The sequence below is a fragment of the Emys orbicularis genome, chromosome 21, assembly GCF_028017835.1.
Source record: "Emys orbicularis isolate rEmyOrb1 chromosome 21, rEmyOrb1.hap1, whole genome shotgun sequence".
NCBI lineage: Eukaryota > Metazoa > Chordata > Testudines > Emydidae > Emys > Emys orbicularis.
Window position 1 is genome coordinate 12,386,913 of NC_088703.1, and position 23,887 is coordinate 12,410,799.

The 23,887-nt window shown below is 41.7% G+C and overlaps 1 protein-coding gene across 1 annotated transcript in view; it reads right to left on the reverse strand.

Annotated features, from left to right (window-relative positions):
• The window catches only part of LOC135892895 (myb-like protein X), a 96,461-nt gene that overhangs the window by 42,595 nt on the left and 29,979 nt on the right, over positions 1 to 23,887 (reverse strand). Inside the window, exons 15-32 of the mRNA XM_065420660.1 lie at positions 21,962 to 21,982; positions 21,197 to 21,217; positions 20,072 to 20,092; positions 17,989 to 18,009; positions 17,674 to 17,694; positions 15,280 to 15,300; positions 14,515 to 14,535; positions 13,391 to 13,411; positions 11,308 to 11,328; positions 10,993 to 11,013; positions 8,599 to 8,619; positions 7,834 to 7,854; positions 6,710 to 6,730; positions 4,627 to 4,647; positions 4,312 to 4,332; positions 1,920 to 1,940; positions 1,155 to 1,175; positions 31 to 51 (exon numbers count right to left, since the gene is read on the reverse strand). Of these exons, the coding sequence (XP_065276732.1) occupies positions 31 to 51; positions 1,155 to 1,175; positions 1,920 to 1,940; positions 4,312 to 4,332; positions 4,627 to 4,647; positions 6,710 to 6,730; positions 7,834 to 7,854; positions 8,599 to 8,619; positions 10,993 to 11,013; positions 11,308 to 11,328; positions 13,391 to 13,411; positions 14,515 to 14,535; positions 15,280 to 15,300; positions 17,674 to 17,694; positions 17,989 to 18,009; positions 20,072 to 20,092; positions 21,197 to 21,217; positions 21,962 to 21,982 (378 nt within the window). The remainder of the gene's footprint in view (positions 1 to 30; positions 52 to 1,154; positions 1,176 to 1,919; positions 1,941 to 4,311; positions 4,333 to 4,626; positions 4,648 to 6,709; positions 6,731 to 7,833; positions 7,855 to 8,598; positions 8,620 to 10,992; positions 11,014 to 11,307; positions 11,329 to 13,390; positions 13,412 to 14,514; positions 14,536 to 15,279; positions 15,301 to 17,673; positions 17,695 to 17,988; positions 18,010 to 20,071; positions 20,093 to 21,196; positions 21,218 to 21,961; positions 21,983 to 23,887) is intronic.

The window sequence follows — 23,887 nt, forward strand, 5'->3', positions numbered from 1 at the left end:
CGGCAGTTGAGAAATAACAAGAGAACTTACCTTTTTCATTCTTGAATTGGTCTGCAAAACGAACAGTGGGATTTCTCTTAGAAATTGGGTAAATAGGCCTTATCTTACCTCACTGAACAAACTGTCCCTACAGAACTCCCCAATCATCAGCTGCCAGTTCTCTGATTCAGCCCTTTTCCTACACACCGCATCAAATTCCGCACCCACATTCAATAACAACTCCGAAACTTGCATTCCATAGATTAAGAAAGCAGAGGCCTGTGAACACGCAAAACTGGAGAACCAGCCCACACCCCAACGACTCCTGTTTACAAATGTCATTCTCTCAACCACACATCACCGTAATTATCTTATTGACAGTGGCTTGACTCCTCAGTCTGTTGAAGGACCCCTAGGAATCCCCACGGCCTACAAGTCATTTGATCTCAATCTGATTAACACTACACTGAAAAATATAAGTAAACCTACCGTTCTGTAACCCAAGCTTGTCTGAAAAATATAAAAATAACATGTGTTTCACAATAATGCAAGTCTTCCAATATTCACTACATTCTCCATATTTAAAGTCATGGACAGATTCCCTGCTTTGTGACTCTCAGGCTATTCCTACAGAGAAGCTGGGAGTTGTGAGTCCCAGATTGCTCTCTTCCCCTCTAGCTTTGGTTAGGCCAGCTAGAGACCGATGAGCCATCTGCAGCCGTGGCTACCAGAGACCTGTCTGGTCTTTTAGCTCATGCATTTAGTTCCAGAGGTCCCACGTACGATCCAGACTGCTAAAGCCCCCTTGTGGGCCAGCGTTACAAGGGGTGGCCCGTAGCAGGATTTCAGGCAATACAACTGGGAATGTCTCGGAAGCTCGGGGACGTAAATCGCTGCCCAGGGTGACTATGTAAGCCCAGCTTGCTGGGAGTGCCACTCTGTTCCCCGCTAGGGGAGCTAGGCCCAACAGAGATTGATGAGCCATCTACAGCCTTAGCTAAGTGGGGGAGACAGAGTGCCACTCCCAGCAAGCAGGGGTTTTGTACACATGACTGCTCTGCTCGAGATTGTGCCTATAAATAGCAATGCGGTGGCAGCGAAAACAGGTGGTGGCTTGGGATATCTGCCCAAGTAAGTACCCAGCGGTTAAGGTGGACCTGTTCTTGTGAACCTACCGTTCTCTTTCTCCAGCTTGTCTGAAAAATATAACAATAAATTTTATTTCAAATTTACCTAAATCTTTCCATGTGCAAAATGCACAGTAGCATCCCAATTTAAAGTAATGGACAGAATTCCTTCGGGACACCCAGGGTGGGTTTACACAGCAGCTGGGAGGTGTGATCCTCAGCTTGTGTGGATGACATGTTACAGCTCTGCTTGAGCTTGTCTCGAAGAGTAGCAGTGTCCCTGGCGGAGACTTGCTCTATCTGCCCAAGTACGTACCCAGGGGTTTGGGTGGCTTTGCACTTTGGTGACGAGCCCAAGCCCCTGCCGCTGCTCTTGTGTCCACATTGCTATTTGAGAGACAAGGAGGGGGAGGTAATATAATTTATTGGACCAAATTCTTTTGAAGAGAGAGACACGCTTTCCAGTTTACACGGGTCTGAAGAAGAGCTCCGTGCAAACTAGAAAGCTTGTCTCTCCAACAAGAGAATTTGGCCCAATAAAAGATATTACCTCAACCACCTTCTCTCTGTCTACTGCTCAGTGATCTTAAAATCAGAACTTCAATTTTAGACGAGAGACAATACATACAAATACACTAGGGTAATGACTAAATTTCCTGTGAGAGAAAGTCCTCAACAGTTCTGTTGTGGGTTAAATAGAAATCTATGTGGTACTGAACTCTCCTTGGATTTCGGAAACGAAGAAATATCTCAGTTCATTGAAGAACATTTTACTCAAAGATAGCAGCAGTTGAGGAATAAAAGAGAACTTACCTTTTTCATTCCTGAGTTGCTCTGCAAAAGAACAGTGGGATTTCAATTAGAAAGTGGGTTAACTGGTGTCACCTTTCCTCACTGAAGGAACTGTCCCTACAGACCTCCCCAATCATCAGAGGCCACTTTTCTGATTCATCCCATTTCCTACACAACACACCTAATTTATCACCAGAGAGAGAAAATAAGTAAAAATACTCTAAGGTAGCAAACTAATTTTCTGCCTGAGAACATCCTCAACTCTTCAGTTATTGAGTTTAAAGAAATGTGTGCACAATCTGATTAGCACTAAACTCAAAAATCAAAGTATACCTATCATTCTCTTTCTCAAGCTCCTCTGAAAAACATGGGACAAAATTAATTCAGTATGCAAGTCTCTCAATATGCAATACAGTAGACAAATTTCAAGTAGTGGACCAATACCCTTGCCTTAATCCAATTCCTTTCTGGCACTCACGGTATGTTAAGCTAGCAGCTGGGCGATGTGAATGACAGCTGGGTGGAGGTACACTCAACAGCTCTGCTCAAACTTGTACCCAACACAGGACTGTGGTGGCAGTAGTCAGTGGCAGGGGTTTGGACCAAGCACCTCCCCAAGGAGTCAACTGGTGTTGTACTTGGGTATCTAACTGAAGTTGCCACCTCTGTCTCTACATTGCTCTCTTTAGGGTGGTACCTCGAGCAAGAGAAATAACTGGATACATGAACCCCCTCCGTGGGTTGTATGGGACATCTCCATAAAAGCCTTTTTTTTGACGGGCAGTACCATGAATATATGAATGGCTCTCAGTTTGACACACAGCCTGCTTCTGAGTGACTTCACAAATCAATCCTAACCTTCTCATTTTCTCCGGGAAATCACCAATGTGAGAATCAAATCGGACATGTTAAAAAATTCAACTGAAAGTGACTAATGTCACTTTTTTGTGGCGTGCAAATACAGTTACTGAGCAGTTAAAAGTCAGGTGTGAGAAGCTCAAAGCCCAAATTTAACTTGATGTAACTTTCCTGGCAGCACTAGGAAATCCAGCATTAAGGCAAGTGTTTAAGTCATGACAAGGGCCCGTTTCAGTAGTGCAGATGTGCCGCTGTGGCCTTTTAAGTGTAGGCCAACCCTAAGGCAAGTGTTTGAGGCATGGCACAGGACAAAGTGCACCAATGATTCAACCTGAGATGGAAGGGAGTTATATCAAAATACATAAACATTATAAAAATGAGAAGATAAATTATAAAAATGAGAAGAATTTTAATGAGAAGTTTAAAACAGAGAGAGAAAGAGGGAGAGAACGAGGCACATAGATTAAATGGAAATGATTAAGAAACATTGTAATGTGAGGAAAAGGGTATCAAAAAGCTTTTGTGGAAAACATTTACAAAAATATCAAAGCTCAGTTAAATAGAAAGAGCTATTTGGAGTCTAAGCTAAACTTCCTTGTGGGGTTGCACTTCTAGGAAACAATATTTCAATAGCGACCACTCAGTTTCATTAGGTAATTTGAGACCTCCTGTGGCCAGAGAACCTGTATCTCCCGTTGTCTTCTTTGGAGATGTGGGAGATCAACCATTCCCCAGTGTAAGGAGAATAGCTTCCTGCTCAACTCCATTTTTTTTGTTTTGTTTTGTTTTGTGGCAGGGGGTTGCATAGGCAGAGACGCTTGAAGAAACCAGCGGTTTATTGCAGAATATGAAACAAAGTTTGGGTTTTTTTAAAATAAAAACAGTCACTCCTTTCACAGCAGTGTACATTTAAAATACATGTAATTTTGATCTTCTCAAAAGGATTGTAACAGAGGAAATATAATGAAAACATAATATATCATGAAAAACTAAACACCGTGAAAATCTTATGCCAGACTCTTCGTATACATCAAGATAAAATTAAGAAAAGCGGGGGCCGGGTATTATTGAATGTCTATAGCATACGGTTCTGTATGCAGTGCTGTTGTAACTGTGTTGCTCCACGGATATTCGAGGAACGAGGAGCGGGAGGTAATATAATTTATTGGACCAAATTCTTTTGAAGAGAGAGACACGCTTTCCAGTTTACACGGGTCTGAAGAAGAGCTCCATGCAAACTAGAAAGCTTGTCTCTCCAAGAAGAGAACTTGGCCCAATAAAAGATATTACCTCACCCACTTTCTCTCTGTCTACTGCTCAGTGATCTTAAAATCAGTACTTCAGTTTTAGACTTGAGAGACAATACATACAAATACACTAGGGTAATGACTAAATTTGCTGTGAGAGAAAGTCCTCAGCAGTTCTGCTGTGGGTTAAATAGAAATCTGCTGGGTAATGAACTCTCCTTGGATTTCGGAAAGGAAGAAACATCTCATTTCATTAAAGAACATTTTACTGAAAGATAGCAGCAGTTGAGAACTAAAAGACAACTTACCTTTTTCATTCTTGAGTTGCTCTGCAAAAGATCAGTGGGATTTCAATTAGAAAGTGGGTTAACTGGTGTCACCTGTCTTCACCGAAAGAACTGTCCCTACAGACCTCCCCAATCATCAGTGGCCACTTTTCTCATTCATCCCATTCCCTAAACACCACACCTAATTTATCACCGGAGAGAGAAAATAAGTAAAAATACTCTAAGGTAGCAAACCAATTTCCTGTCTGAGAACATCCTCCACACTTCCGTTATGGAGTTTAAAAAATCTGTGCTCAATCTGATTAGCACTAAACTCAAAAATCAAAGTATACCTACCATTCTCTTTCTCAAGCTTCTCTGAAAAAACATGAAAATAAAATTTAATTCAAACTAATGCAAGTCTTTCAATATGCCATACAGTAGAAGAATTTAAAGTAATGGACCCATTCCCTGCCTTGCTCCAATTCCTTTGTGACACTCACGGTATGTTAAGCCAGCAGCTGCGAGATGTGAATGACAGCTGGGTGGAGGTACACTGAACAGCTCTTCTCAAACTTGTACCCAACACAGGAGTGTGGTGGAAGCGGTCAGTGGCAGGGGTTTGGACCAAGCACCTCCCCAAGGAGTCAACGGGTGATGTACTTGGGTGTCTAACTGAAGTTGCCACCTCTACCTCTACACTGCTCTTTTTAGGGTGGTACCTCGAGCAAGAGAAATCACTGGATACACCCCCCCCACACCCCGTGGGTTTTATGGGACATCTCAATAAAAGCCTTTTTTTTTTTGAAGGGCAGTAAGATGAATATATTAATGGCTCTCAGTTTGACACACTGTCTGCTTCTGAGTGACTTCACAAATCAATCCTAACTTTCTCATTTTCTCCGGGAGATCACAAATGTAAGAATCAATCAGCCATATTAAAAAATTCAACTGAAAGTGACTAATGACACTTTTTTGTGGTGTGTGAATACTGTTACTGAGCAGTTAATAGTCAGGTGTGAGAAGTTCAAAGCTCAAATTTAACTTGATGTAACTTTCCAGGCAGCACTAGGAAATACAGCATTAAGGCAAGTGTTTAGGGCATGACAAGGGCCCGTTTGAGTAGTGCAGCTCTGCCCCTGTGGCCTTTTAAGTGTAGGCCAACCCTAAGACAAGTGTTTGAGGCATGGCACAGGACAAAGTGCACCAATGATTCAACCTGAGATGGAAGGGAGTTATATTAAAATACATAAACTTTATAAAAATCGAGAAGGTAACACTGAAAATGGATTCCATCCAGATGTTTACACTTCATTCCTTTTTTATGAGAAGTTTAAACCAGAAACATGGAGAGAGAGAATGTGGCACATTAATTAAAGGGAAATGATGAAGAAAATATTGTGATGTGAGAAAAAAGGTATAACAAGGCTTTTGCGAAAACATTTACAGAATTATCAAAGCTTACTTCAATGGAAAGGTCTTTGCCGAGCCTAAGCTGAGTTCCCCTCTATCTTTGCCTACTTAGGACATAATTTTTCAATAGTGACCACTCATTTTCAGAGAGTAATTTGAGACCTCCTGTGGCCAGAGAACCTGTCTCTCCCGCTGACATATTTGCAGATGTGAGAGATCAACCATTCACCAGGTTAAGGGGAATCCCCTGCTGCTTATCTCAAGTCCATTTTTGGAGGGAGGGGAATTTCTACATTCAGAGACTCCTGAAGAAATGGCAGTGTATCGTAGAATATGACACACAGTGTTGATTTTTAATTCTTAAATAAAAACTGGGACTATTCTCACAGCAGTGTACAACATTTAAAATACATATTATTTTGATCTTCTCGAAAGGATTTCCCCAATTTACAAGAGATCATATCATGAAAAAATAACACAACAGGAAAAAACAAAACAGCATATAACTCTTATGCTAACTTCGGCATATACACAAAGGTAAAATTAATGTAAGAGTGGGCCTGGCATTATAGAATGCCTATACTGCATGGTGTTGTACGCAGTGCTGTTTTAGCTGTGTTGGTCCCAGGATACCAGCGAGACAAGGAGGGGGAGGTAATATCCTTTATTGGACCAAATTCTTTTGAAGAGAGAGACAAGCTTTCAAGCTTACACAGGTCTGAAGAGGAGCTCTGTGTAAACTCAAAAGGTTGTCTCTCCAACCAGAGAAGTTGGTCCAATAAAAGATATTACCTCACCTAGCTTCTCTCTGTGCACTGCCCAGTGGTACTTTAAATCAGTACTTCTATTTAAGACCTGAGAGACAATAAGTACAAAACCTGTATAGTAATGGCTCAACTTGCTGTAAGAGAAAGTCCTGTTGGGTAACAAACTCTCCTTGGATTTTGGAAAGGAAGAAATATCTCTTTTCATTCAAGAACATTTTCTTCGAGGGTAGCGGCAGTTGAGAAATAACAAGAGAACTTACCTTTTTCATTCTTGAATTGGTCTGCAAAACGAACAGTGGGATTTCTCTTAGAAATTGGGTAAATAGGCCTTATCTTACCTCACTGAACAAACTGTCCCTACAGAACTCCCCAATCATCAGCTGCCAGTTCTCTGATTCAGCCCTTTTCCTACACACCGCATCAAATTCCGCACCCACATTCAATAACAACTCCGAAACTTGCATTCCATAGATTAAGAAAGCAGAGGCCTGTGAACACGCAAAACTGGAGAACCAGCCCACACCCCAACGACTCCTGTTTACAAATGTCATTCTCTCAACCACACATCACCGTAATTATCTTATTGACAGTGGCTTGACTCCTCAGTCTGTTGAAGGACCCCTAGGAATCCCCACGGCCTACAAGTCATTTGATCTCAATCTGATTAACACTACACTGAAAAATATAAGTAAACCTACCGTTCTGTAACCCAAGCTTGTCTGAAAAATATAAAAATAACATGTGTTTCACAATAATGCAAGTCTTCCAATATTCACTACATTCTCCATATTTAAAGTCATGGACAGATTCCCTGCTTTGTGACTCTCAGGCTATTCCTACAGAGAAGCTGGGAGTTGTGAGTCCCAGATTGCTCTCTTCCCCTCTAGCTTTGGTTAGGCCAGCTAGAGACCGATGAGCCATCTGCAGCCGTGGCTACCAGAGACCTGTCTGGTCTTTTAGCTCATGCATTTAGTTCCAGAGGTCCCACGTACGATCCAGACTGCTAAAGCCCCCTTGTGGGCCAGCGTTACAAGGGGTGGCCCGTAGCAGGATTTCAGGCAATACAACTGGGAATGTCTCGGAAGCTCGGGGACGTAAATCGCTGCCCAGGGTGACTATGTAAGCCCAGCTTGCTGGGAGTGCCACTCTGTTCCCCGCTAGGGGAGCTAGGCCCAACAGAGATTGATGAGCCATCTACAGCCTTAGCTAAGTGGGGGAGACAGAGTGCCACTCCCAGCAAGCAGGGGTTTTGTACACATGACTGCTCTGCTCGAGATTGTGCCTATAAATAGCAATGCGGTGGCAGCGAAAACAGGTGGTGGCTTGGGATATCTGCCCAAGTAAGTACCCAGCGGTTAAGGTGGACCTGTTCTTGTGAACCTACCGTTCTCTTTCTCCAGCTTGTCTGAAAAATATAACAATAAATTTTATTTCAAATTTACCTAAATCTTTCCATGTGCAAAATGCACAGTAGCATCCCAATTTAAAGTAATGGACAGAATTCCTTCGGGACACCCAGGGTGGGTTTACACAGCAGCTGGGAGGTGTGATCCTCAGCTTGTGTGGATGACATGTTACAGCTCTGCTTGAGCTTGTCTCGAAGAGTAGCAGTGTCCCTGGTGGAGACTTGCTCTATCTGCCCAAGTACGTACCCAGGGGTTTGGGTGGCTTTGCACTTTGGTGACGAGCCCAAGCCCCTGCCGCTGCTCTTGTGTCCACATTGCTATTTGAGAGACAAGGAGGGGGAGGTAATATAATTTATTGGACCAAATTCTTTTGAAGAGAGAGACACGCTTTCCAGTTTACACGGGTCTGAAGAAGAGCTCCGTGCAAACTAGAAAGCTTGTCTCTCCAACAAGAGAATTTGGCCCAATAAAAGATATTACCTCAACCACCTTCTCTCTGTCTACTGCTCAGTGATCTTAAAATCAGAACTTCAATTTTAGACGAGAGACAATACATACAAATACACTAGGGTAATGACTAAATTTCCTGTGAGAGAAAGTCCTCAACAGTTCTGTTGTGGGTTAAATAGAAATCTATGTGGTACTGAACTCTCCTTGGATTTCGGAAACGAAGAAATATCTCAGTTCATTGAAGAACATTTTACTCAAAGATAGCAGCAGTTGAGGAATAAAAGAGAACTTACCTTTTTCATTCCTGAGTTGCTCTGCAAAAGAACAGTGGGATTTCAATTAGAAAGTGGGTTAACTGGTGTCACCTTTCCTCACTGAAGGAACTGTCCCTACAGACCTCCCCAATCATCAGAGGCCACTTTTCTGATTCATCCCATTTCCTACACAACACACCTAATTTATCACCAGAGAGAGAAAATAAGTAAAAATACTCTAAGGTAGCAAACCAATTTTCTGCCTGAGAACATCCTCAACTCTTCAGTTATTGAGTTTAAAGAAATGTGTGCACAATCTGATTAGCACTAAACTCAAAAATCAAAGTATACCTATCATTCTCTTTCTCAAGCTCCTCTGAAAAACATGGGACAAAATTAATTCAGTATGCAAGTCTCTCAATATGCAATACAGTAGACAAATTTCAAGTAGTGGACCAATACCCTTGCCTTAATCCAATTCCTTTCTGGCACTCACGGTATGTTAAGCTAGCAGCTGGGCGATGTGAATGACAGCTGGGTGGAGGTACACTCAACAGCTCTGCTCAAACTTGTACCCAACACAGGACTGTGGTGGCAGTAGTCAGTGGCAGGGGTTTGGACCAAGCACCTCCCCAAGGAGTCAACTGGTGTTGTACTTGGGTATCTAACTGAAGTTGCCACCTCTGTCTCTACATTGCTCTCTTTAGGGTGGTACCTCGAGCAAGAGAAATAACTGGATACATGAACCCCCTCCGTGGGTTGTATGGGACATCTCCATAAAAGCCTTTTTTTTGACGGGCAGTACCATGAATATATGAATGGCTCTCAGTTTGACACACAGCCTGCTTCTGAGTGACTTCACAAATCAATCCTAACCTTCTCATTTTCTCCGGGAAATCACCAATGTGAGAATCAAATCGGACATGTTAAAAAATTCAACTGAAAGTGACTAATGTCACTTTTTTGTGGCGTGCAAATACAGTTACTGAGCAGTTAAAAGTCAGGTGTGAGAAGCTCAAAGCCCAAATTTAACTTGATGTAACTTTCCTGGCAGCACTAGGAAATCCAGCATTAAGGCAAGTGTTTAAGGCATGACAAGGGCCCGTTTCAGTAGTGCAGCTGTGCCGCTGTGGCCTTTTAAGTGTAGGCCAACCCTAAGGCAAGTGTTTGAGGCATGGCACAGGACAAAGTGCACCAATGATTCAACCTGAGATGGAAGGGAGTTATATCAAAATACATAAACATTATAAAAATGAGAAGATAAATTATAAAAATGAGAAGAATTTTAATGAGAAGTTTAAAACAGAGAGAGAAAGAGGGAGAGAACGAGGCACATAGATTAAATGGAAATGATTAAGAAAACATTGTAATGTGAGGAAAAGGGTATCAAAAAGCTTTTGTGGAAAACATTTACAAAAATATCAAAGCTCAGTTAAATAGAAAGAGCTATTCGGAGTCTAAGCTGAACTTCCTTGTGGGGTTGCACTTCTAGGAAACAATATTTCAATAGCGACCACTCAGTTTCATTAGGTAATTTGAGACCTCCTGTGGCCAGAGAACCTGTATCTCCCGTTGTCTTCTTTGGAGATGTGGGAGATCAACCATTCCCCAGTGTAAGGAGAATAGCTTCCTGCTCAACTCCATTTTTTTTTGTTTTGTTTTGTTTTTTGGCAGGGGGTTGCATAGGCAGAGACGCTTGAAGAAACCAGCGGTGTATTGCAGAATATGAAACAAAGTTTGGGTTTTTTTAAAATAAAAACAGTCACTCCTTTCACAGCAGTGTACATTTAAAATACATGTAATTTTGATCTTCTCAAAAGGATTGTAACAGAGGAAATATAATGAAAACATAATATATCATGAAAAACTAAACACCGTGAAAATCTTATGCCAGACTCTTCGTATACATCAAGATAAAATTAAGAAAAGTGGGGGCCTGGTATTATTGAATGTCTATAGCATACGGTTCTGTATGCAGTGCTGTTGTAACTGTGTTGCTCCACGGATATTCGAGGAACGAGGAGCGGGAGGTAATATAATTTATTGGACCAAATTCTTTTGAAGAGAGAGACACGCTTTCCAGTTTACACGGGTCTGAAGAAGAGCTCCATGCAAACTAGAAAGCTTGTCTCTCCAAGAAGAGAACTTGGCCCAATAAAAGATATTACCTCACCCACTTTCTCTCTGTCTACTGCTCAGTGATCTTAAAATCAGTACTTCAGTTTTAGACTTGAGAGACAATACATACAAATACACTAGGGTAATGACTAAATTTGCTGTGAGAGAAAGTCCTCAGCAGTTCTGCTGTGGGTTAAATAGAAATCTGCTGGGTAATGAACTCTCCTTGGATTTCGGAAAGGAAGAAACATCTCATTTCATTAAAGAACATTTTACTGAAAGATAGCAGCAGTTGAGAACTAAAAGACAACTTACCTTTTTCATTCTTGAGTTGCTCTGCAAAAGATCAGTGGGATTTCAATTAGAAAGTGGGTTAACTGGTGTCACCTGTCTTCACCGAAAGAACTGTCCCTACAGACCTCCCCAATCATCAGTGGCCACTTTTCTCATTCATCCCATTCCCTAAACACCACACCTAATTTATCACCGGAGAGAGAAAATAAGTAAAAATACTCTAAGGTAGCAAACCAATTTCCTGTCTGAGAACATCCTCCACACTTCCGTTATGGAGTTTAAAAAATCTGTGCTCAATCTGATTAGCACTAAACTCAAAAATCAAAGTATACCTACCATTCTCTTTCTCAAGCTTCTCTGAAAAAACATGAAAATAAAATTTAATTCAAACTAATGCAAGTCTTTCAATATGCCATACAGTAGAAGAATTTAAAGTAATGGACCCATTCCCTGCCTTGCTCCAATTCCTTTGTGACACTCACGGTATGTTAAGCCAGCAGCTGCGAGATGTGAATGACAGCTGGGTGGAGGTACACTGAACAGCTCTTCTCAAACTTGTACCCAACACAGGAGTGTGGTGGAAGCGGTCAGTGGCAGGGGTTTGGACCAAGCACCTCCCCAAGGAGTCAACGGGTGATGTACTTGGGTGTCTAACTGAAGTTGCCACCTCTACCTCTACACTGCTCTTTTTAGGGTGGTACCTCGAGCAAGAGAAATCACTGGATACACCCCCCCCACACCCCGTGGGTTTTATGGGACATCTCAATAAAAGCCTTTTTTTTTTTGAAGGGCAGTAAGATGAATATATTAATGGCTCTCAGTTTGACACACTGTCTGCTTCTGAGTGACTTCACAAATCAATCCTAACTTTCTCATTTTCTCCGGGAGATCACAAATGTTAGAATCAATCAGCCATATTAAAAAATTCAACTGAAAGTGACTAATGACACTTTTTTGTGGTGTGTGAATACTGTTACTGAGCAGTTAATAGTCAGGTGTGAGAAGTTCAAAGCTCAAATTTAACTTGATGTAACTTTCCAGGCAGCACTAGGAAATACAGCATTAAGGCAAGTGTTTAGGGCACGACAAGGGCCCGTTTCAGTAGTGCAGCTCTGCCCCTGCGGCCTTTTAAGTGTAGGCCAACCCTAAGGCAAGTGTTTGAGGCATGGCACAGGACAAAGTGCACCAATGATTCAACCTGAGATGGAAGGGAGTTATATTAAAATACATAAACTTTATAAAAATCGAGAAGGTAACACTGAAAATGGATTCCATCCAGATGTTTACACTTCATTCCTTTTTTATGAGAAGTTTAAACCAGAAACATGGAGAGAGAGAATGTGGCACATTAATTAAAGGGAAATGATGAAGAAAATATTGTAATGTGAGAAAAAAGGTATAACAAGGCTTTTGCGAAAACATTTACAGAATTATCAAAGCTTACTTCAATGGAAAGGTCTTTGCCGAGCCTAAGCTGAGTTCCCCTCTATCTTTGCCTACTTAGGACATAATTTTTCAATAGTGACCACTCATTTTCAGAGAGTAATTTGAGACCTCCTGTGGCCAGAGAACCTGTCTCTCCCGCTGACATATTTGCAGATGTGAGAGATCAACCATTCACCAGGTTAAGGGGAATCCCCTGCTGCTTATCTCAAGTCCATTTTTGGAGGGAGGGGAATTTCTACATTCAGAGACTCCTGAAGAAATGGCAGTGTATCGTAGAATATGACACACAGTGTTGATTTTTAATTCTTAAATAAAAACTGGGACTATTCTCACAGCAGTGTACAACATTTAAAATACATATTATTTTGATCTTCTCGAAAGGATTTCCCCAATTTACAAGAGATCATATCATGAAAAAATAACACAACAGGAAAAAACAAAACAGCATATAACTCTTATGCTAACTTCGGCATATACACAAAGGTAAAATTAATGTAAGAGTGGGCCTGGCATTATAGAATGCCTATACTGCATGGTGTTGTACGCAGTGCTGTTTTAGCTGTGTTGGTCCCAGGATACCAGCGAGACAAGGAGGGGGAGGTAATATCCTTTATTGGACCAAATTCTTTTGAAGAGAGAGACAAGCTTTCAAGCTTACACAGGTCTGAAGAGGAGCTCTGTGTAAACTCAAAAGGTTGTCTCTCCAACCAGAGAAGTTGGTCCAATAAAAGATATTACCTCACCTAGCTTCTCTCTGTGCACTGCCCAGTGGTACTTTAAATCAGTACTTCTATTTAAGACCTGAGAGACAATAAGTACAAAACCTGTATAGTAATGGCTCAACTTGCTGTAAGAGAAAGTCCTGTTGGGTAACAAACTCTCCTTGGATTTTGGAAAGGAAGAAATATCTCTTTTCATTCAAGAACATTTTCTTCGAGGGTAGCGGCAGTTGAGAAATAACAAGAGAACTTACCTTTTTCATTCTTGAATTGGTCTGCAAAACGAACAGTGGGATTTCTCTTAGAAATTGGGTAAATAGGCCTTATCTTACCTCACTGAACAAACTGTCCCTACAGAACTCCCCAATCATCAGCTGCCAGTTCTCTGATTCAGCCCTTTTCCTACACACCGCATCAAATTCCGCACCCACATTCAATAACAACTCCGAAACTTGCATTCCATAGATTAAGAAAGCAGAGGCCTGTGAACACGCAAAACTGGAGAACCAGCCCACACCCCAACGACTCCTGTTTACAAATGTCATTCTCTCAACCACACATCACCGTAATTATCTTATTGACAGTGGCTTGACTCCTCAGTCTGTTGAAGGACCCCTAGGAATCCCCACGGCCTACAAGTCATTTGATCTCAATCTGATTAACACTACACTGAAAAATATAAGTAAACCTACCGTTCTGTAACCCAAGCTTGTCTGAAAAATATAAAAATAACATGTGTTTCACAATAATGCAAGTCTTCCAATATTCACTACATTCTCCATATTTAAAGTCATGGACAGATTCCCTGCTTTGTGACTCTCAGGCTATTCCTACAGAGAAGCTGGGAGTTGTGAGTCCCAGATTGCTCTCTTCCCCTCTAGCTTTGGTTAGGCCAGCTAGAGACCGATGAGCCATCTGCAGCCGTGGCTACCAGAGACCTGTCTGGTCTTTTAGCTCATGCATTTAGTTCCAGAGGTCCCACGTACGATCCAGACTGCTAAAGCCCCCTTGTGGGCCAGCGTTACAAGGGGTGGCCCGTAGCAGGATTTCAGGCAATACAACTGGGAATGTCTCGGAAGCTCGGGGACGTAAATCGCTGCCCAGGGTGACTATGTAAGCCCAGCTTGCTGGGAGTGCCACTCTGTTCCCCGCTAGGGGAGCTAGGCCCAACAGAGATTGATGAGCCATCTACAGCCTTAGCTAAGTGGGGGAGACAGAGTGCCACTCCCAGCAAGCAGGGGTTTTGTACACATGACTGCTCTGCTCGAGATTGTGCCTATAAATAGCAATGCGGTGGCAGCGAAAACAGGTGGTGGCTTGGGATATCTGCCCAAGTAAGTACCCAGCGGTTAAGGTGGACCTGTTCTTGTGAACCTACCGTTCTCTTTCTCCAGCTTGTCTGAAAAATATAACAATAAATTTTATTTCAAATTTACCTAAATCTTTCCATGTGCAAAATGCACAGTAGCATCCCAATTTAAAGTAATGGACAGAATTCCTTCGGGACACCCAGGGTGGGTTTACACAGCAGCTGGGAGGTGTGATCCTCAGCTTGTGTGGATGACATGTTACAGCTCTGCTTGAGCTTGTCTCGAAGAGTAGCAGTGTCCCTGGCGGAGACTTGCTCTATCTGCCCAAGTACGTACCCAGGGGTTTGGGTGGCTTTGCACTTTGGTGACGAGCCCAAGCCCCTGCCGCTGCTCTTGTGTCCACATTGCTATTTGAGAGACAAGGAGGGGGAGGTAATATAATTTATTGGACCAAATTCTTTTGAAGAGAGAGACACGCTTTCCAGTTTACACGGGTCTGAAGAAGAGCTCCGTGCAAACTAGAAAGCTTGTCTCTCCAACAAGAGAATTTGGCCCAATAAAAGATATTACCTCAACCACCTTCTCTCTGTCTACTGCTCAGTGATCTTAAAATCAGAACTTCAATTTTAGACGAGAGACAATACATACAAATACACTAGGGTAATGATTAAATTTCCTGTGAGAGAAAGTCCTCAACAGTTCTGTTGTGGGTTAAATAGAAATCTATGTGGTACTGAACTCTCCTTGGATTTCGGAAACGAAGAAATATCTCAGTTCATTGAAGAACATTTTACTCAAAGATAGCAGCAGTTGAGGAATAAAAGAGAACTTACCTTTTTCATTCCTGAGTTGCTCTGCAAAAGAACAGTGGGATTTCAATTAGAAAGTGGGTTAACTGGTGTCACCTTTCCTCACTGAAGGAACTGTCCCTACAGACCTCCCCAATCATCAGAGGCCACTTTTCTGATTCATCCCATTTCCTACACAACACACCTAATTTATCACCAGAGAGAGAAAATAAGTAAAAATACTCTAAGGTAGCAAACCAATTTTCTGCCTGAGAACATCCTCAACTCTTCAGTTATTGAGTTTAAAGAAATGTGTGCACAATCTGATTAGCACTAAACTCAAAAATCAAAGTATACCTATCATTCTCTTTCTCAAGCTCCTCTGAAAAACATGGGACAAAATTAATTCAGTATGCAAGTCTCTCAATATGCAATACAGTAGACAAATTTCAAGTAGTGGACCAATACCCTTGCCTTAATCCAATTCCTTTCTGGCACTCACGGTATGTTAAGCTAGCAGCTGGGCGATGTGAATGACAGCTGGGTGGAGGTACACTCAACAGCTCTGCTCAAACTTGTACCCAACACAGGACTGTGGTGGCAGTAGTCAGTGGCAGGGGTTTGGACCAAGCACCTCCCCAAGGAGTCAACTGGTGTTGTACTTGGGTATCCAACTGAAGTTGCCACCTCTGTCTCTACATTGCTCTCTTTAGGGTGGTACCTCGAGCAAGAGAAATAACTGGATACATGAACCCCCTCCGTGGGTTGTATGGGACATCTCCATAAAAGCCTTTTTTTTGACGGGCAGTACCATGAATATATGAATGGCTCTCAGTTTGACACACAGCCTGCTTCTGAGTGACTTCACAAATCAATCCTAACCTTCTCATTTTCTCCGGGAAATCACCAATGTGAGAATCAAATCGGACACGTTAAAAAATTCAACTGAAAGTGACTAATGTCACTTTTTTGTGGCGTGCAAATACAGTTACTGAGCAGTTAAAAGTCAGGTGTGAGAAGCTCAAAGCCCAAATTTAACTTGATGTAACTTTCCTGGCAGCACTAGGAAATCCAGCATTAAGGCCAGTGTTTAAGGCATGACAAGGGCCCGTTTCAGTAGTGCAGCTGTGCCGCTGTGGCCTTTTAAGTGTAGGCCAACCCTAAGGCAAGTGTTTGAGGCATGGCACAGGACAAAGTGCACCAATGATTCAACCTGAGATGGAAGGGAGTTATATCAAAATACATAAACATTATAAAAATGAGAAGATAAATTATAAAAATGAGAAGAATTTTAATGAGAAGTTTAAAACAGAGAGAGAAAGAGGGAGAGAACGAGGCACATAGATTAAATGGAAATGATTAAGAAAACATTGTAATGTGAGGAAAAGGGTATCAAAAAGCTTTTGTGGAAAACATTTACAAAAATATCAAAGCTCAGTTAAATAGAAAGAGCTATTCGGAGTCTAAGCTGAACTTCCTTGTGGGGTTGCACTTCTAGGAAACAATATTTCAATAGCGACCACTCAGTTTCATTAGGTAATTTGAGACCTCCTGTGGCCAGAGAACCTGTATCTCCCGTTGTCTTCTTTGGAGATGTGGGAGATCAACCATTCCCCAGTGTAAGGAGAATAGCTTCCTGCTCAACTCCATTTTTTTTTGTTTTGTTTTGTTTTTTGGCAGGGGGTTGCATAGGCAGAGACGCTTGAAGAAACCAGCGGTGTATTGCAGAATATGAAACAAAGTTTGGGTTTTTTTAAAATAAAAACAGTCACTCCTTTCACAGCAGTGTACATTTAAAATACATGTAATTTTGATCTTCTCAAAAGGATTGTAACAGAGGAAATATAATGAAAACATAATATATCATGAAAAACTAAACACCGTGAAAATCTTATGCCAGACTCTTCGTATACATCAAGATAAAATTAAGAAAAGTGGGGGCCTGGTATTATTGAATGTCTATAGCATACGGTTCTGTATGCAGTGCTGTTGTAACTGTGTTGCTCCACGGATATTCGAGGAACGAGGAGCGGGAGGTAATATAATTTATTGGACCAAATTCTTTTGAAGAGAGAGACACGCTTTCCAGTTTACACGGGTCTGAAGAAGAGCTCCATGCAAACTAGAAAGCTTGTCTCTCCAAGAAGAGAACTTGGCCCAATAAAAGATATTACCTCACCCACTTTCTCTCTGTCTACTGCTCAGTGATCTTAAAATCAGTACTTCAGTTTTAGACTTGAGAGACAATACATACAAATACACTAGGGTAATGACTAAATTTGCTGTGAGAGAAAGTCCTCAGCAGTTCTGCTGTGGGTTAAATAGAAATCTGCTGGGTAATGAACTCTCCTTGGATTTCGGAAAGGAAGAAACATCTCATTTCATTAAAGAACATTTTACTGAAAGATAGCAGCAGTTGAGAACTAAAAGACAACTTACCTTTTTCATTCTTGAGTTGCTCTGCAAAAGATCAGTGGGATTTCAATTAGAAAGTGGGTTAACTGGTGTCACCTGTCTTCACCGAAAGAACTGTCCCTACAGACCTCCCCAATCATCAGTGGCCACTTTTCTCATTCATCCCATTCCCTAAACACCACACCTAATTTATCACCGGAGAGAGAAAATAAGTAAAAATACTCTAAGGTAGCAAACCAATTTCCTGTCTGAGAACATCCTCCACACTTCCGTTATGGAGTTTAAAAAATCTGTGCTCAATCTGATTAGCACTAAACTCAAAAATCAAAGTATACCTACCATTCTCTTTCTCAAGCTTCTCTGAAAAAACATGAAAATAAAATTTAATTCAAACTAATGCAAGTCTTTCAATATGCCATACAGTAGAAGAATTTAAAGTAATGGACCCATTCCCTGCCTTGCTCCAATTCCTTTGTGACACTCACGGTATGTTAAGCCAGCAGCTGCGAGATGTGAATGACAGCTGGGTGGAGGTACACTGAACAGCTCTTCTCAAACTTGTACCCAACACAGGAGTGTGGTGGAAGCGGTCAGTGGCAGGGGTTTGGACCAAGCACCTCCCCAAGGAGTCAACGGGTGATGTACTTGGGTGTCTAACTGAAGTTGCCACCTCTACCTCTACACTGCTCTTTTTAGGGTGGTACCTCGAGCAAGAGAAATCACTGGATACACCCCCCCCACACCCCGTGGGTTTTATGGGACATCTCAATAAAAGCCTTTTTTTTTTTGAAGGGCAGTAAGATGAATATATTAATGGCTCTCAGTTTGACACACTGTCTGCTTCTGAGTGACTTCACAAATCAATCCTAACTTTCTCATTTTCTCCGGGAGATCACAAATGTTAGAATCAATCAGCCATATTAAAAAATTCAACTGAAAGTGACTAATGACACTTTTTTGTGGTGTGTGAATACTGTTACTGAGCAGTTAATAGTCAGGTGTGAGAAGTTCAAAGCTCAAATTTAACTTGATGTAACTTTCCAGGCAGCACTAGGAAATCCAGCATTAAGGCAAGTGTTTAGGGCACGACAAGGGCCCGTTTCAGTAGTGCAGCTCTGCCCCTGCGGCCTTTTAAGTGTAGGCCAACCCTAAGGCAAGTGTTTGAGGCATGGCACAGGACAAAGTGCACCAATGATTCAACCTGAGATGGAAGGGAGTTATATTAAAATACATAAACTTTATAAAAATCGAGAAGGTAACACTGAAAATGGATTCCATCCAGATGTTTACACTTCATTCCTTTTTTATGAGAAGTTTAAACCAGAAACATGGAGAGAGAGAATGTGGCACATTAATTAAAGGGAAATGATGAAGAAAATATTGTAATGTGAGAAAAAAGGTATAACAAGGCTTTTGCGAAAACATTTACAGAATTATCAAAGCTTACTTCAATGGAAAGGTCTTTGCCGAGCCTAAGCTGAGTTCCCCTCTATCTTTGCCTACTTAGGACATAATTTTTCAATAGTGACCACTCATTTTCAGAGAGTAATTTGAGACCTCCTGTGGCCAGAGAACCTGTCTCTCCCGCTGACATATTTGCAGATGTGAGAGATCAACCATTCACCAGGTTAAGGGGAATCCCCTGCTGCTTATCTCAAGTCCATTTTTGGAGGGAGGGGAATTTCTACATTCAGAGACTCCTGAAGAAATGGCAGTGTATCGTAGAATATGACACACAGTGTTGATTTTTAATTCTTAAATAAAAACTGGGACTATTCTCACAGCAGTGTACAACATTTAAAATACATATTATTTTGATCTTCTCGAAAGGATTTCCCCAATTTACAAGAGATCATATCATGAAAAAATAACACAACAGGAAAAAACAAAACAGCATATAACTCTTATGCTAACTTCGGCATATACACAAAGGTAAAATTAATGTAAGAGTGGGCCTGGCATTATAGAATGCCTATACTGCATGGTGTTGTACGCAGTGCTGTTTTAGCTGTGTTGGTCCCAGGATACCAGCGAGACAAGGAGGGGGAGGTAATATCCTTTATTGGACCAAATTCTTTTGAAGAGAGAGACAAGCTTTCAAGCTTACACAGGTCTGAAGAGGAGCTCTGTGTAAACTCAAAAGGTTGTCTCTCCAACCAGAGAAGTTGGTCCAATAAAAGATATTACCTCACCTAGCTTCTCTCTGTGCACTGCCCAGTGGTACTTTAAATCAGTACTTCTATTTAAGACCTGAGAGACAATAAGTACAAAACCTGTATAGTAATGGCTCAACTTGCTGTAAGAGAAAGTCCTGTTGGGTAACAAACTCTCCTTGGATTTTGGAAAGGAAGAAATATCTCTTTTCATTCAAGAACATTTTCTTCGAGGGTAGCGGCAGTTGAGAAATAACAAGAGAACTTACCTTTTTCATTCTTGAATTGGTCTGCAAAACGAACAGTGGGATTTCTCTTAGAAATTGGGTAAATAGGCCTTATCTTACCTCACTGAACAAACTGTCCCTACAGAACTCCCCAATCATCAGCTGCCAGTTCTCTGATTCAGCCCTTTTCCTACACACCGCATCAAATTCCGCACCCACATTCAATAACAACTCCGAAACTTGCATTCCATAGATTAAGAAAGCAGAGGCCTGTGAACACGCAAAACTGGAGAACCAGCCCACACCCCAACGACTCCTGTTTACAAATGTCATTCTCTCAACCACACATCACCGTAATTATCTTATTGACAGTGGCTTGACTCCTCAGTCTGTTGAAGGACCCCTAGGAATCCCCACGGCCTACAAGTCATTTGATCTCAATCTGATTAACACTACACTGAAAAATATAAGTAAACCTACCGTTCTGTAACCCAAGCTTGTCTGAAAAATATAAAAATAACATGTGTTTCACAATAATGCAAGTCTTCCAATATTCACTACATTCTCCATATTTAAAGTCATGGACAGATTCCCTGCTTTGTGACTCTCAGGCTATTCCTACAGAGAAGCTGGGAGTTGTGAGTCCCAGATTGCTCTCTTCCCCTCTAGCTTTGGTTAGGCCAGCTAGAGACCGATGAGCCATCTGCAGCCGTGGCTACCAGAGACCTGTCTGGTCTTTTAGCTCATGCATTTAGTTCCAGAGGTCCCACGTACGATCCAGACTGCTAAAGCCCCCTTGTGGGCCAGCATTACAAGGGGTGGCCCGTAGCAGGATTTCAGGCAATACAACTGGGAATGTCTCGGAAGCTCGGGGACGTAAATCGCTGCCCAGGGTGACTATGTAAGCCCAGCTTGCTGGGAGTGCCACTCTGTTCCCCGCTAGGGGAGCTAGGCCCAACAGAGATTGATGAGCCATCTACAGCCTTAGCTAAGTGGGGGAGACAGAGTGCCACTCCCAGCAAGCAGGGGTTTTGTACACATGACTGCTCTGCTCGAGATTGTGCCTATAAATAGCAATGCGGTGGCAGCGAAAACAGGTGGTGGCTTGGGATATCTGCCCAAGTAAGTACCCAGCAGGTTAAGGTGGACCTGTTCTTGTGAACCTACCGCTCTCTTTCTCAAGCTTGTCTGAAAAATATAACAATAAATTTTATTTCAAAATTACCTAAATCTTTCCATGTGCAAAATGCACAGTAGCATCCCAATTTAAAGTAACGGACAGAATTCCTTCGGGACACCCAGGGTGGGTTTACACAGCAGCTGGGAGGTGTGATCCTCAGCTTGTGTGGATGACATGTTACAGCTCTGCTTGAGCTTGTCTCGAAGAGTAGCAGTGTCCCTGGCGGAGACTTGCTCTATCTGCCCAAGTACGTACCCAGGGGTTTGGGTGGCTTTGCACTTTGGTGACGAGCCCAAGCCCCTGCCGCTGCTCTTGTGTCCACATTGCTATTTGAGAGACAAGGAGGGGGAGGTAATATAATTTATTGGACCAAATTCTTTTGAAGAGAAAGACACGCTTTCCAGGTTACACGGGTCTGAAGAAGAGATCCGTGCAAACTAGAAAGCTTGTCTCTCCAACAAGAGAACTTGGCCCAATAAAAGATATTACCTCAACCACCTTCTCTCTGTCTACTGCTCAGTGATCTTAAAATCAGTACTTCAGTTTTAGACGAGAGACGATACATACAAATACACTAGGGTAATGACTAAATTTCCTGTGAGAGAAAGTCCTCAACAGTTCTGTTGTGGGTTAAATAGAAATCTATGTGGTACTGAACTCTCCTTGGATTTCGGAAACGAAGAAATATCTCAGTTCATTGAAGAACATTTTACTCAAAGATAGCAGCAGTTGAGGAATAAAAGAGAACTTACCTTTTTCATTCCTGAGTTGCTCTGCAAAAGAACAGTGGGATTTCAATTAGAAAGTGGGTTAACTGGTGTCACCTTTCCTCACTGAAGGAACTGTCCCTACAGACCTCCCCAATCATCAGAGGCCACTTTTCTGATTCATCCCATTTCCTACACAACACACCTAATTTATCACCAGAGAGAGAAAATAAGTAAAAATACTCTAAGGTAGCAAACCAATTTTCTGCCTGAGAACATCCTCAACTCTTCAGTTATTGAGTTTAAAGAAATGTGTGCACAATCTGATTAGCACTAAACTCAAAAATCAAAGTATACCTATCATTCTCTTTCTCAAGCTCCTCTGAAAAACATGGGACAAAATTAATTCAGTATGCAAGTCTCTCAATATGCAATACAGTAGACAAATTTCAAGTAGTGGACCAATACCCTTGCCTTAATCCGGTTCCTTTCTGGCACTCACGGTATGTTAAGCTAGCAGCTGGGCGATGTGAATGACAGCTGGGTGGAGGTACACTCAACAGCTCTGCTCAAACTTGTACCCAACACAGGACTGTGGTGGCAGTAGTCAGTGGCAGGGGTTTGGACCAAGCACCTCCCCAAGGAGTCAACTGGTGTTGTACTTGGGTATCTAACTGAAGTTGCCACCTCTGTCTCTACATTGCTCTCTTTAGGGTGGTACCTCGAGCAAGAGAAATAACTGGATACATGAACCCCCTCCGTGGGTTGTATGGGACATCTCCATAAAAGCCTTTTTTTTGACGGGCAGTACCATGAATATATGAATGGCTCTCAGTTTGACACACAGCCTGCTTCTGAGTGACTTCACAAATCAATCCTAACTTTCTCATTTTCTCCGGGAAATCACCAATGTGAGAATCAAATCGGACATGTTAAAAAATTCAACTGAAAGTGACTAATGTCACTTTTTTGTGGCGTGCAAATACAGTTACTGAGCAGTTAAAAGTCAGGTGTGAGAAGCTCAAAGCCCAAATTTAACTTGATGTAACTTTCCAGGCAGCACTAGGAAATCCAGCATTAAGGCAAGTGTTTAAGGCATGACAAGGGCCCGTTTCAGTAGTGCAGCTGTGCCGCTGTGGCCTTTTAAGTGTAGGCCAACCCTAAGGCAAGTGTTTGAGGCATGGCACAGGACAAAGTGCACCAATGATTCAACCTGAGATGGAAGGGAGTTATATCAAAATACATAAACATTATAAAAATGAGAAGATAAATTATAAAAATGAGAAGAATTTTAATGAGAAGTTTAAAACAGAGAGAGAAAGAGGGAGAGAACGAGGCACATAGATTAAATGGAAATGATTAAGAAAACATTGTAATGTGAGGAAAAGGGTATCAAAAAGCTTTTGTGGAAAACATTTACAAAAATATCAAAGCTCAGTTAAATAGAAAGAGCTATTCGGAGTCTAAGCTAAACTTCCTTGTGGGGTTGCACTTCTAGGAAACAATATTTCAGTAGCGACCACTCAGTTTCATTAGGTAATTTGAGACCTCCTGTGGCCAGAGAACCTGTATCTCCCATAGTCTTCTTTGGAGATGTGGGAGATCAACCATTCCCCAGTGTAAGGAGAATAGCTTCCTGCTCAACTCCATTTTTTTTTGTTTTGTTTTGTTTTTTGGCAGGGGGTTGCATAGGCAGAGACGCTTGAAGAAACCAGCGGTGTATTGCAGAATATGAAACAAAGTTTGGGTTTTTTTTTAAATAAAAACAGTCACTCCTTTCACAGCAGTGTACATTTAAAATACATGTAATTTTGATCTTCTCAAAAGGATTGTAACAGAGGAAATATAATGAAAACATAATATATCATGAAAAACTAAACACCGTGAAAATCTTATGCCAGACTCTGCGTATACATCAAGATAAAATTAAGAAAAGCGGGGGCCTGGTATTATTGAATGTCTATAGCATAC